Raw genomic sequence first — 13,495 nt, forward strand, 5'->3', positions numbered from 1 at the left:
TATTTTTCTCATCATATCCATTTTGGAGTGTCTAAAACAGACCTATCACCTTGTCACTAGTCTTGTGAATTTTCCAAATTCTGCACTTAAAAATAATCAGTATTATTTCAAGGTTAGAACAAGTAGCACATGTTAGGCAGAGGGAAAAAAAAGCTACTGGACTAATTCTAAGTTTGATGATTGGTAAGACCAATAGAGGAAACATGAGAGTCAAAATCAATTAAGACAAAAGCTGGCAATTTAAAAAAAACATTGGAAACCACAATAGGAAATATTAAGCCGCCTCAAACCTGTCACCTGCTATTTTGCAATGATGTGTGTGCTAAATTACTTACATAGAATACATTTAGTGCATTTTAAGTTAAAGAACGGATAACTTTTCAGCAAACACACGATGTTGAGTTTTTGGAGTTTTTCCTTGCCCTCATGTAGGGGAATGGTGTAATAATAGTCTAGTTTGCAATCATCTGTGGTCTGTTGCAGCCCTTTGAGACTCCTTGTGATTAAGGGTGTCACAAATAAACATGACTTGACTTGACTGATGTACACTCGTCTCATATACTAATACAGGAATAAGTCAAATCCTAAAATATTTTTGCTGATAGATAAAAGTTGGGGTTCGCGACCCAAGAGAAGATTATGATGGATTTCAGTTGAGAGAGTATATATATGTATGTACAGTATATAGATAGATAGATAGATAGATGGATGGATACTTTATTCATCCCTGTAGGGAAATTCACACTTCCAGCAGTATCCTTGTATATACAGTGGGACCTCGCTACTTTGCGCTTCGACATTCGCGGATTCAGAGCTTCGCGGGCCTAAAAAAATAATAATTATACAATAAAATATATATATATATATATATTTTTTTTTTAAGCATTTTTGAAGGGGCGTCGCTACTTCGTGGTTCCCTGTTCGCGGGTTCAGAACTTTGCAGGTCTAAAAAATGATAATAATAAAATAAAATAATGAAAAAAAAAGAATAATAATATATATATATATATATATATATATATATATATATATATATATATATATATATATATATTTTTTTTTTTTTTTTTAAAGCATTTTTTGAAGGGGCGTTGCTACTTCGCAGATTTTCACTTTTCGCGGGTGGTTTTGGTCCCCATTAACCGCGATAACCGAGGTCCCACTGTATATCCTAACTTAAATGCAGTACAGTTAAACTATAGCGTTACTAAGTGTCACAAATTACTGTAAAAAAGAGAGGCAATCATAACCCTGAATGGGAACCGTATTAAAAGTGTTTCGGCTTTTTATTTTTTTTAATGAAAACGTTCACCTAGGGCAGCACGGCGGCGCAGTGGTTAGCGCTTGTGCGGCACAGTTCATGTCATGGGAACCTGTTGTGGGTTCAAATCCAGCTCCAGACATTCAGTGCGGAGTTTGTATGTTCTCCCCGTGCTTGCGTGGGTTTCCTCCGGGCACTCCGGTTTCCTCCCACGTTCCAAAAACATGCATTTCAGGTGAATTGGCCGGTCCAAATTGTCCCTAGGTGTGAATGAGCGAATGAGTTGTCTGTCCCTGTGTGCCCTGCGATTGGCTGGCAACCAGTTCAGGGTGTCCCCTGCCCAGTGCCCGGAGATGGCTGGGATGGGCTCCAGACCCCCCGCGACCCTAATGAGGATAAGCGGTACGGCTGATGAGATGAGATGAGACGTTCACCTAAATATAGGAACTTCTCTGTTAGATTTTATATCTATTATAAGCTTCTTTAATCTTCTGCAAAGACACCTGAGTTCTATTTTCTAAATTTTGTGTGTTTCGTATTGCCTTTAATAGTGCGTCTGTGACTTTTATTTTAAGAAAAATAACACAAGGTGCTTAAGGTTCTCTGGTTGATAACTAGATTCCAACAAATACAATTTTGGTAGTGGCACTTAGCTTTGTCGATAAAAATATTTAAAGCTGCAAGTCCTTTTGGGATCCTGATTTTTCTATAGAGCAACTGAGCAGAGCCTTCCTCACACCAGTAATTTCAAGGGGTGTCTTTACAGAATACATTTTAGTTTATTCTGCAGTCAATCTTTATAGTCTAACGATAGTGTTGGGTGCGTTCCTGGAAAATAAAAGTAGTTATTTAAGGTTTCCAGTTACTTCACTGAAAAATCATTTATAATACCCGATTCCCCTTAATAGAGGACAGGATAGGCTTAAATATAATTGTTAAGAAGTTCGATTTTTTATAAAAACAAAAAAGGGGAAAAGGGGGCTGTTAAAAGAAGGAGTAAAATAATTGTCACTAAAAGGATTGCTGGACTCAGAAAATAAGTCTGCCTAAAGGTTGTTTAAATCAAAGCACATCAATTTTTGAGGAGAGCGGCACTTTTTTTTAATAGAATTTGAGAAGTGGAACGGCGACGAAGATCTGTGATGATAGGGGGCAGTAATGGTCCTAAATGAAAATGCCAACCTCCGTTGAACACAAAGAAGAAGAACACTCCGGTTCAGTTTATGTTTCGGAAAAATTAACGACGCTCAAGGTTGGTATTCCTAACATACACTGCAAAAGTTAAACTATTTGACAGAATTAAAAATATATTAATTACGTTTCGTTATTGCAGGTAACGAAAAAGACATAAAAACGTTACGTGGTTTTCTGTGTACACCAAAGAATGTACCTATCTTTGGACAAATAACAAGGCTTCTTCCATCTTTGCCCGTTTGGTTCTATTTCTCTGCTACTACATTGGCAAGAAACGAGGTTAATATTTTAGGTTTAAATGAACAAAAAAAACCCATCATGAATAGTTTTTCTTTTATAACCATTTTTTTAAAGAGAACTGTCCATACATCTGACAAATTGGCGTGCACATTCTTATATTCGACACTAAGTGGCGCAACAATATCGAGGACCGATCATGCCATATGTGGAAATGTACACAGTATAAGTTGGTATTTTAAAAATACATGTAAAACCGGGTGCCCCTTGCGCTAATTAGTAAAAAAAGGAACTTACAGTTTGAAAAGGGTTGGAGAGCATTGATTTAGATCATTCCTAAAACCCCATTTTAGTCGGGATTATAAATGTACTGCAATCAAAAGCAGAACCTCAAATGTTTTCATTCGTGTAAAATGTGAACCATCAATGTTTGTTTCCAAAAGATGATTGTTTTGGTGCTAACTGTCGTTTTGCTATTGGTATACATGATAATAATCTCACTGTGAATGTTTTTTTAGTTTGGGCTCATCCTTTAGAATCATGGCCATCCAGGCAGTGAGGCACCACTTCCTGAAGATGAACCATCTGTGTGGCAGCTGTGTCAGGTATCGCAATTTTTTTCCTAATACCACACTGACTGGACATTAGTGAAACCTCACGGTTAATTCAATACTATAGTTATGTTCAGAATTATTCAACCACTCTAAAACATGATTGGTTTGGCACGTTTGACCTTTGTTTTTGACCCACTGGCCCAAAACCTTCCAGTTTGGTCTCCCCAGTCTAAAAACAGTACAGTATCCAGAAACTTTCTTGGTTGGTCTTCTTGTGCTTTGGAGTCAGCTGCAGGGGGTGCACCTGGAAATACAGTTATAGACACAGTAACTTCTTTCTACCATTCCCAGGTAGCGTTTCCACAGTGCCTTTGCCTTTAAACTTTAAGTTCCTAATTGTGTTTGTTGAAATGTTATTTTTTTTCCTATCCATATCCCTGCTTATGAGGTTAAAGGACCTCCTCTATAAAATCTTATTCTTTACACGTTACAGTCATCGTTACAGAGAAAAGTGATTGTGTTCCAGGAATGCAATCCATTATAACCAGCACTGATTGCAAACAAGATGAAAAAAAAAGTCAGACGCGCAAAAACATGTGTTTGCTTTGGGGGTTGAACAATTAGAAACACAACTGTATACTACATCTTTGATGGAGACAATGATGCTCAGTTTGATGCTGTTATATGGTAACACAGAGGTGTGAAGTTAATTTTAGCCCAGAGGTAAAATGCAGGAAAAACACTAGCATGAGGGTCGGATTAGTAAGTTATGTCATAAAAACCTATACTTATGAGTACTTCAGGTTGCTGTGTTTCCATCACATTCGGAAGGAAACCCCTAAATAAACAAGTGCATTCTTTAAAAATGGTAAATAGACTTAATTTATTTGTCGCGTGTTATATTTTCTATTTTCAAGGATGTGGCAGAGACAGATGAGTGATCGAATTTACAATGCTGAGGACTTTGACCAGGAAGAAATAAAGGCCAAGCTGCTGGCCTTTCCCGGGGGGTCTGTTGATCTTTCAAAAAATGAAGAGTCCGGCATTGCTGTCCTTACAATCAACAACCCTTCCCACATGAATGCCTTCACTGGTAAGGTTTCAGAACAACTACTCTGGGAATATGTAAAGTTTATAAGTTAACTTTAGTAGACACTCAAATAAGAAGAAAATACATCAATGGATTTTGACCTTGCAAGGAGAAACAGGGAAAGGAGCCTTCAGATAAGAGAGTTCCTTCTCCATTCTCTATAACCCCCCAACCCCCGCTCCTATGAAATCCTTTTTATGTTCGTCCAATAATATAAACAGAATAAACTTATCAGAATTACAATAGGTGTTGTGGTCCATTAGCAAGGCATGAAGTGATCGATACATGGGAAAGTAACCTCTTTTGTTTAATTGATCCAACAATGATTAATCAAAAATATTCCCAGGTGGCATGATGGTGCAGCTGGAGGAAAATGTGAGCCAACTAGAACAGTGGGCGAACGGAAAAGGCCTCGTACTGCATGGTGTTGCGGGAACTTTCTGTTCTGGATCAGACCTTAATGCTGTCAAAGTATTATCCAAACCCCAGGTATGAAAGTAAAATAATTGCACCGTGTAAAGCTACATCCTAAACACACACTGACAGGGGTCAAAATTACATGCCGGTTACCTCAGGTCTATTAGTTACATCCAGTTTCAGGGAGGAGGCCTGGGATTTTTGTGCGTGTCGTGCATTTTGTTTTAAAACACTTCATTAAAAAATTAACGTTGCTATGTTTTTAGGCGGTGTCCTATAAAACAAAAAGGTCTGCATGTGTGACCGGCTTTACAAACATTAGATAAATGTATTTAAGTAGTGTGCATGCCAAAGGAAATTGTTGAAAAATGTCCTTACTACATAGCTGTTCAGCTATTGCGGATAAGCTCTCGCAATGTAGCATTTTTATTTGTGATCTATTTCTTTCATGTGTTTTTTTCAGTTTAAGTTAAGCCATTTCAATCATAGAAATTTAAAGATGTATTACGAGCGAATCCTTGTAAGGTCTTTAAATGCAATTAAAAAATTATTCTAAATATAAAGCCTTGATTAGTGTTACACTGTATTGAATCCAATTTTCGAAAGTCTTAAAAATGTGAACACATTAATAAGATTTCTATTTCTTTGAACTAAAAATATTAAGTAACATTTAATAATATTCCGTTTTAATAACTTAATGTTTTACTTTCGTGGCAACATCTCAGGACCACAATAATGGAAACTTTAAAATGGGAATTTGGTTTCAGTCGGGCTTTTCAGAGCAGACCCTCGCTAAGGTCTACCCACAATACACATTGCAAATTTGGACCATGGAAAAGTGTAAATTTTTCGCCATGGCTAAAAACTGTGCCAGGTAATGTGTGCGAGGCACGATGTATTGTGTGCAAGAAATATTTGTTTTCTTTGTTTTGATTGTTTCAATTGTTTTTTTTTGTTGTTGTTGTTGTTTTTGGTCATAAATTATATTTCAAAAGACATTAAAAAGTCCTAAAATGTCTCGAATTCAACTTGCCTTAAGTTGTAAGAACTCTTTCTATAGATATGCTCCATTTTACAAGTCTAAGAAATGACTTTTGTGTTTACAATCGTGTGTTAATATTGGATTATTTACGGTCCATCACCAGCAAACAAAAGGTAACAGTGTACATGTAAACTGAATCATTACAGAAACAAACGCTCACACATGCACTGAAAAACACACTACAGTATTATGATTAGAAGGGTGACTTTTAAAATGTATATAAATAGTTTAAAATGTATTATTAGTACTTATTTACTACTAATAAAAACAAAAAAACAATAAGTTACATTTAAATGTGAAAAACACAATTAGGATTTTTTTGGAGCATTTTGGCTCAATTAATGTTGAGCATAGAGCGGGCACAGGGCATATTCTATCAAAAGACAACTGTTAGGTCTATAGTTCATTTCACACTCAAAATAAAGAGAGAAGACATCAACGGATTTTGAACCTGCAAGGAGAACAGGACAGAACTGTACAAATACGCCCAAGATGCAAAGATTCCAATCTGCTGTAAAGGTTCCCCTTCCCCTTAGCCCCTTTTTCTGCGGCGCCCTCTGTTGGCTGCGGCTGCATCGGCTCGCTACAACGGGTCAGGTGCAATCGACATTTCGTTCTGTGTACATTGTTACACAGAATGACAATACAAGGAAATTATTATTATTATTATTATTGTTAAATCTCCTAGATTACAAAAAACAGATAGCCCCTAAAGGTTGTTTAAATCAAAGCACAGCAACACTCAAAATAAGGAGTGTTTGCCAATAGTCACAATGATGCAAACACTGCACAATAATCTAAATAACAAACAACAGTGAGCAATAATACTAAAAGTAACAAACAATCCTGGTATGCCATATATTTTTCCTTGCAGGTATCTAATAGTAAAACAGAACTTCATTCTTTATTGTAAGCAAGCGGAATAAACTTTGCAGTAACACTTTTATTTAAAATGTGCTAAATTTAATGAATAATCATCAGTTTCCCATATTAAACATCATTGCTAATTATTTTTTGCATGATCTGATTGCATAATTATCTACTCAACAGTTACTACAAGTAAACCATTTCCGTATTTTTTTTGTCAGGTGTTAAGAGTTAGTTTCGAACTTATGCTGCAAAAATAAACAAAGTGTTACTCTGGCAAATATAATCCATTTATCCAAGTTTAACATTTTTCATCTTGGGATACATTCCTTGTCTTTAATTTTTGAACGTACAAAAAGAAAATGTTAATAAATGCATAATACTATCATATAATTATACTATATAATAATAAGTAATATTATAAAACAATATTGTAAAAATGTAATGAATGTAATAGTTAATAAATTTGATATGGGCAGTTATTTATTGAAATTATTTTTTACGTAACATCCTATTACCGTGGGAGAGTCACTGACGATGTGTCCAGGTTGCACTACAAGGTGTATTGTGAAACAATTGAAAAAAAAAAGTGTGTTTTGCCAGAAAAAAGGGTTAAAAGCACTGCACTGGATAATAGGGGAAACAAATCGCTTGCAGAAAACAATATTTGCTTTTGTTTTGTAGGATGGGATGAAAATGTGTATGTTTATGCAGGATGTTACTACAAGGTTATTCAGGTAAGACACCTCGTTTGTACCGAATGATGATATGCAGTTTTTCTATTTGACCCGAGCGCAAGAGTCCTTGTGATCCTATTTCTTGTGCAGGCTGCCTCTGATCTCTGTTGCTCTTGTGGAAGGAAGAGCTCTGGGCGGAGGTGCAGAGCTCACTACAGCCTGTGATTTCAGGTATATATACACACACATACATTTTTTGAATTTATAACACTACGACATGCATTTCCTTGCCCTAATGTATATGTGCAATTTTTCTATAATACTGCCTCTGTGAAGGCTCTTGCTTGCAAAAGTAACTCGCATATATTTGTTTTACTGTGTATTATTAATATAGCTTTCGATACCTTTATTCGTACACATTTTAAACTTTTTACTTTCGTCTTACTTTGCACAGAAAGGACAAGTCCTCAGCCTCGTTGTACTTTTGTGTAAAGCAGTGGTGGGCCGTCAGGGCCTGCTAGGCTTCTGCTGGCCATAAACTATCTGAATCATATGATTTTAATTTAATTTGGTTCATCTATACTTGTTAAATCATTTCAAATTGTCCATCAGCCTCCTTTCATTGCTTTTCCCCTGGTTGCTCTGTTTCCAGATGTGTGATTTCATATTAAAAATTTTTACCAATCACATTCCAGCCAATGCTTGTTGCCAGGTTCAGAAATTTACATGGAGACCTTCACAATCAGTTCTACAGGGCTTTTGGCATAACATGAATGTTGACAAAGCTGTTGCTTTAACCAATCAGATTTTGAGTTGGTGAGACCATGGCCGTGTAGCAGCCAACTGTGGGGCGGTATTGGAGCTGTCGAACGGACATTTTCTGACCAAAATCAAAAACTTATGTCAGAAATACAACAGGATGGACTGGACTTTCATCATTAGCTTCAATAAGAACTTTTTGATGAAACTGAAACTCAGGGATAATCTGTACAAGTAATTGAAATCTTCTTGAGGAAAGATTCATTTTGTGCACAAATAGAAAGTATTAGAACGTGGCTATATTCCTAAATAGTATATCAATTTTATGAGGTCATTACTCATGCTCCTTATATGTGTAGTAGCTGTAGTAAAGATTGTATTGCCATAGGTTATTGAGGGTTGGATTGAATCAGACCACGCAATATTGAAGGCCTAAGTATGAAATGCACGGCCCGCTACTGGTATAATGACAATAAAAGCCATTCATTTATTCAATAGCAAAATAAATTGGACCAAATCCAAGCTGTCTGTTTACAGTAGTGTAACAAGGTCCTATACATTGTCTGTAAAACCTAGACTTACAGTACGTGACGAGTATCATTTCCTGCTGCTTTAATCACACATCCAAGCTTGTTGGTATCTCACAACATCCTGGCTTTTTGGTAATTGGCGTTACCATTAATGTCCCCGGCCAGCTCCTAACACAGCCACATTGGTTCCGTCTATTGGGCCCTATAAAATGTTCACTTTACTGTTATTTTCATATATCTGTTTATTTTATTTATTTATTTTTTTAGATTAATGGCACCCGGCAGCATAATCCAGTTTGTCCACAAACACATGGGTGTTGTCCCAGGTTGGGGTGGAGCTGCACGACTCGTTCGCCTTGTTGGAAGCCAAAATTGCCTTCAGTTGCTTTCTGGTGCCTTAAAAGTTGATCCTGAATTTGGCCTCGACATTCATTTAGCAGATGGAGCTCTTCGAGAGACCGGGATCGAGGAAGGTGAGGGGACGGCACTACAACAGGCTGAAAAGTGGCTCAGTCGCTACACTGGAGGGCCGCCGTCAGTGATCCAGGCCATTAAAAAAGTTGCCTTGGCGGGGAGAGAGCTCCCTCTAGCAGAGGCTCTAAGGACTGAGAAGGAAATCTTTGGTACTGTATGGGGTGGTCCAGCAAACCTGAGGGCACTAAACAGAAAGTCAAAATACAAATGAGGACATGATATTGATTTGCAAGATCTTTAACAGTTTGATCAAGTCTTGCATTCAACCCAATAATGGGAAATTGTACAGGTTAAACTTGGACCATGAAACCAGAGTGTAATTTAAAGCAGCTGTACGAAATTTGGAACCTTTATACTCACAGCCGCCATCTCCTGGCTTGTATAACATTGCAGCCTCGTCAGCTCGTTTATTATATGCGTATAGGTATGTGCATTTCATAGATGCGCTCCAATAAAGCCTTCCCTTTTCCTCTTTCTTGGGGTTTTGGTTGGTGTTTGGACTGTACTTGGAGAGGGCCTCATTACTTTTGCCACTTATTCCTACACTAACAAACAGGAACAAAAAAAACAACCTGCTGGGACGAGCATGACATCACTATCCGGCACTCCCCCCATTCCTCTTACCTAATGTGTTCCACCCCCGGACAGCTTTGCAAAAAGTAAGATCAAATCAGATAACTGCATTTGAGGAAAAAACACAAGGGCTCTTTGAACTCAGTTTGGCATTGTTAACATACTTAATAGAGAAAATATTAAGCTTTTAACTTCTCAAGGATACCTCAAACGACGCACCCCACTTTTGGGGCTTGATTGTTTCTTGCATTCAACATAACAATAGGAAATTGTACGGGTTATACTTGAACTATAAAACCTTGCTGCAGTGTATTTGAACAACAGGCCTTACCTCAATTCAAAGCAGGAATGTCGTGGTTAAAAATTGACTTCTTTTTAATTAAATCACACGTGTCCACTATTTACAGAAAGTGTTTATAGATCATATGCCATTTGTTTCCTGACCCGAATCTTCTGTTTTCTGCAGGACATGTATTGCATGTCAACTTAATTGGTATCATTTTGGTTTTTATATTAAAGGGACAGTGTGTATTATTTGACCACTAGATGTCACTGTATTATGTAGTGCAACCAAAACGAGCTAAAAATCACAAGGAAGATAAACTACAGAGTGAGCGACTAAAAGGGACCATTTTTCTTAAAATGTTTTTCCAAGGCCTTTGCAAGATTATTTTCTTCAGTTAACCGTAGCATAAAGATGGAAAAACATGTCAGTTCCCTCTAGGTGAGGCTAGTGTGAAGTAAATACAAATTTCTTGTCCTACATAACTTTTTTTAAACGCACGTTCAACGTTTTAAGTTTATGTATTTTTGCCATTTATTTAAATCATTGTTTGTTTTTTTAAATACGTTTTTTAAAAGTTCACTGTTCAATAACATTAGGTTTAGAAGCCAAGTCTCATACAATAATCACCATCCCATACTTAGTGAAATAACTATTGTAGAAAGGGAAATGTTGTGTCTTGGTTTCTTTCTAAGTGAACATTGAAGCAATTAGGGCATTAAAATGTTAAAAATCTGAAAATTATTTGAATCCATTCTGAAATATGATTTTCAATGTTTGGCAACTCCGCAACAGCATGAAGTTAAAATGTTTTTGTTTATAAAAAGTATGAAAACACAAAATCCAATTACATGTGTCTTTTTCCCTACAATTACACTATTATACAGCTTCAGTTAACACTTGAATCAACAGTTCATACTTCGCCAATGACTATATTATATAAGATATTGTGGTGAGCACCATTTTAATGACATAGTGCAGAAATTATTATATGAATTTGGTGTGTTTAATATGCGAGTATGATACTTTTGGGGTATTCTATATTTAACAGATAATGGAGTGAAAATGTCCCTTCTAAATATTAGACAATTGCTGTATTACTTAAGCGCACACATGCCTTGGCTAAAAAAAAATGTAATTTACAAATGCTGATACAGTATCAGTGCACCAATTAGTGATTATGGCTATGAAGGTCTCTCAGCAGCGCACGCAAAGCTAGTTCAGGGCAGCGAAGACTTGTACTGATCAACAAGCAGTTTCCGCTGATTGAATTGTATAGTGTGGCTCCAAGTAACCAAGTATTTTGGGCTATTAGGCCGATATTGACATATTTTTCATACATATATTTCAGCCCGGTGATCATTGTGCAACCCTTCTTTTAAGGCCTCTTGTCCTTTGAACAAAGCACAGCCACACTTACCATATGGTCGGGCTGCCTGACCCAAAACCACGGGAATTACAGCCCAGCCCAGAAAATTAACTTGATTTGAGGAACCGAGCCTAAAGCGAAACCAAATTTTCATATTTGTGAGGAGGGAGGAGGAAGAAAGTGTAATTTTGGCCGACTCTGCCCCCTGCTACTCTGTACGATAGTGCCGGCACATGAACACACCGACGAGTGAGTATCCTTTTCTTGGTGTTGTAAAAGAAAATTAGCAAGGGAGAAGCCTGGCCTGAGCCCGATTAAATGATTGACATTTAAGGCCCAACCGAAATTTCGGGACCGGGCCTCAGATTTTACCTTTACCAGACTTAAAATCATCTGGAGGGACAAGTACATAGCAGTGAAATCAAATATCAGACTTATGTAAGCGCATCTTCCTCTACGCTTGCAAGACATGGACTCGCACATAAAACTGGAAAGGGAAATCCAGGTCATGGAGATGTGATGCTACAGGAAACTTCCAGGCATCAGCTACTTAGCCCATGTGACAAAGGAAACGGTGCGTTACACCTTCAGAGGACACATTGGGTCCTACGAAGAACTGTTGTCAACTGTGCGCAGATGATGGTATGGTCACGTCACAAGATCATCAGGACTGGCTTAAAATTATTCTTCATGGCAAATCCAAAGGGGCAGGAGGAGAGGAAGACAGGAAAATAACTGGGCCTAAAACATTAAAGTCACAGCGTGTAATATTTGACCACTAGATGGCACACTGTTTTTCAGCGTGACTGAGGGCCAGTGCCACTGTGCACAGCGTGGCAGCTGGATGGCAGAACAACATGGCGTAGACCTGAGTGTAGCTTCCACTGTATAAAAGAAATAAACTTTTTTTTTCCCATTGGTATGATAGTTCCAAGGTTTTCTGCCAGTATTCAAAACAATGTTTTTGTACTGATTTAAAGATTTTTGTACAACTAGGAGGCACTAAATATTGCAATTCATATTTGTTTAGCCCTTTATCACAAGGAGTCTCAAAGGGCTGCACAGACCAAAGATTATTGCAAACTACAGACTATTATTACACCATCTGATCTAAAACCTACAAGGAAAAACTCAAAAAACCTCAACAGGAGGAAAATGAAGAAACTTTGAGAAGGGACCGCATATGAGGTAAACCCCCTTCCAGGTTGACCAGGCGGCAATGGATGTTGCATTAACAAATAATAAAACAGAATAAAAAGGAAGACCAAGTATGCAATGGATGTAACATTAACAAATAATACACAGACATCGTCAACATGAAATACAGGTCATTCATAAGCTAGGGAATCCAAGTGTTTTAAGCCTATACTTCCACTGAGGTTGCAGATCGAATATCATAGGGCAGAGCATTCCACAGCACTGGGGTCCGAATGGCGAACCCTTTCCAACCTGCGGATCTCTTCTTGGCTCTTGTGATCATTGTCCCTTTCAGGAATGGACTGATGCCAACCTTGCCATGACTCAAAATCAAAGCCAGGAACCATAAACAGTGGAGAAAGCTTTCTGGGGTTGTATCCTCAGAGGTGCCCCCGACAACCAATGCAGTTAGGGATCCGTGAACAGAACTATTAACAGTAAAACATAACTTAGGCCACTCTTAGCACTAATTTGTAAATATATTTTCTCTTTAAAGCCCGTATTATGAGTTTACATATCTGTCAAGTTATTTTTTTCCTCCCGGTAGTATTAGTTCTTAGTTGAGCTCAGTTTGCCCATTTCGGCTCTAATACAAATCCTCTTAGTCATTGATAGCAAACGACAGCGTCATCGTAGAAAGCTAATGAAAATGATCTCCAGGAAATCCCGCATTGCTACGTATAAACACTTAGTTTTCTGCAAGACGTTAAAGAACCAAGGTGTTAAAATAATTCTTTGTTATTCGGCGAGTAGAATGAACATGTTTACACAAATTATACATTTTTATTCTACGAGCTCAATCTTACTGTGAGTAAATAAGTGTTGCGTTGTGTTTATTATCGCAGAATTGCAATCATTAGCTAAACATTGACTAAGGTTGACAGGTATGAGTTAACCATAGAGTGCCATGTCTAATCTCATTGCATACAATGTTTCACTACGTTATCAATGACAGTAAAGAACAATAGTAG

The 13,495-nt window shown here is 37.4% G+C and overlaps 1 protein-coding gene across 1 annotated transcript; it reads left to right on the top strand.

Annotated features, from left to right (window-relative positions):
* Window positions 1-2,403: 2,403 nt before the first annotated feature.
* Window positions 2,404-9,607, top strand: echdc1 (enoyl CoA hydratase domain containing 1). Its single transcript, XM_088327955.1, has 7 exons — window positions 2,404-2,513; window positions 3,211-3,297; window positions 4,164-4,339; window positions 4,683-4,825; window positions 7,347-7,399; window positions 7,490-7,570; window positions 8,896-9,607. The coding sequence occupies exons 2-7, from the start codon at window positions 3,233-3,235 to the stop codon at window positions 9,311-9,313; spliced, it is 936 nt and encodes a 311-aa protein (XP_088184081.1). The 5' UTR covers window positions 2,404-2,513; window positions 3,211-3,232; the 3' UTR covers window positions 9,314-9,607.
* Window positions 9,608-13,495: the final 3,888 nt, after the last annotated feature.

The sequence above is a fragment of the Urocampus carinirostris genome, chromosome 2, assembly GCF_059441175.1.
Source record: "Urocampus carinirostris isolate Australia breed hairy pipefish chromosome 2, RoL_Ucar_1.0, whole genome shotgun sequence".
Classification (NCBI taxonomy): Eukaryota; Metazoa; Chordata; class Actinopteri; order Syngnathiformes; family Syngnathidae; genus Urocampus; species Urocampus carinirostris.

Coding starts and splice junctions, on each gene's coding strand:
- echdc1 (XM_088327955.1), top strand. CDS start 3,233: ATGGCCATCCAGGCAGTGAGGCACCACTTCCTGAAGATGAACCATCTG. Junction 3,298..4,163: donor CTGTGTGGCAGCTGTGTCAG/GTATCGCAATTT, acceptor TCTATTTTCAAG/GATGTGGCAGAGACAGATGA. Junction 4,340..4,682: donor CCACATGAATGCCTTCACTG/GTAAGGTTTCAG, acceptor AAATATTCCCAG/GTGGCATGATGGTGCAGCTG.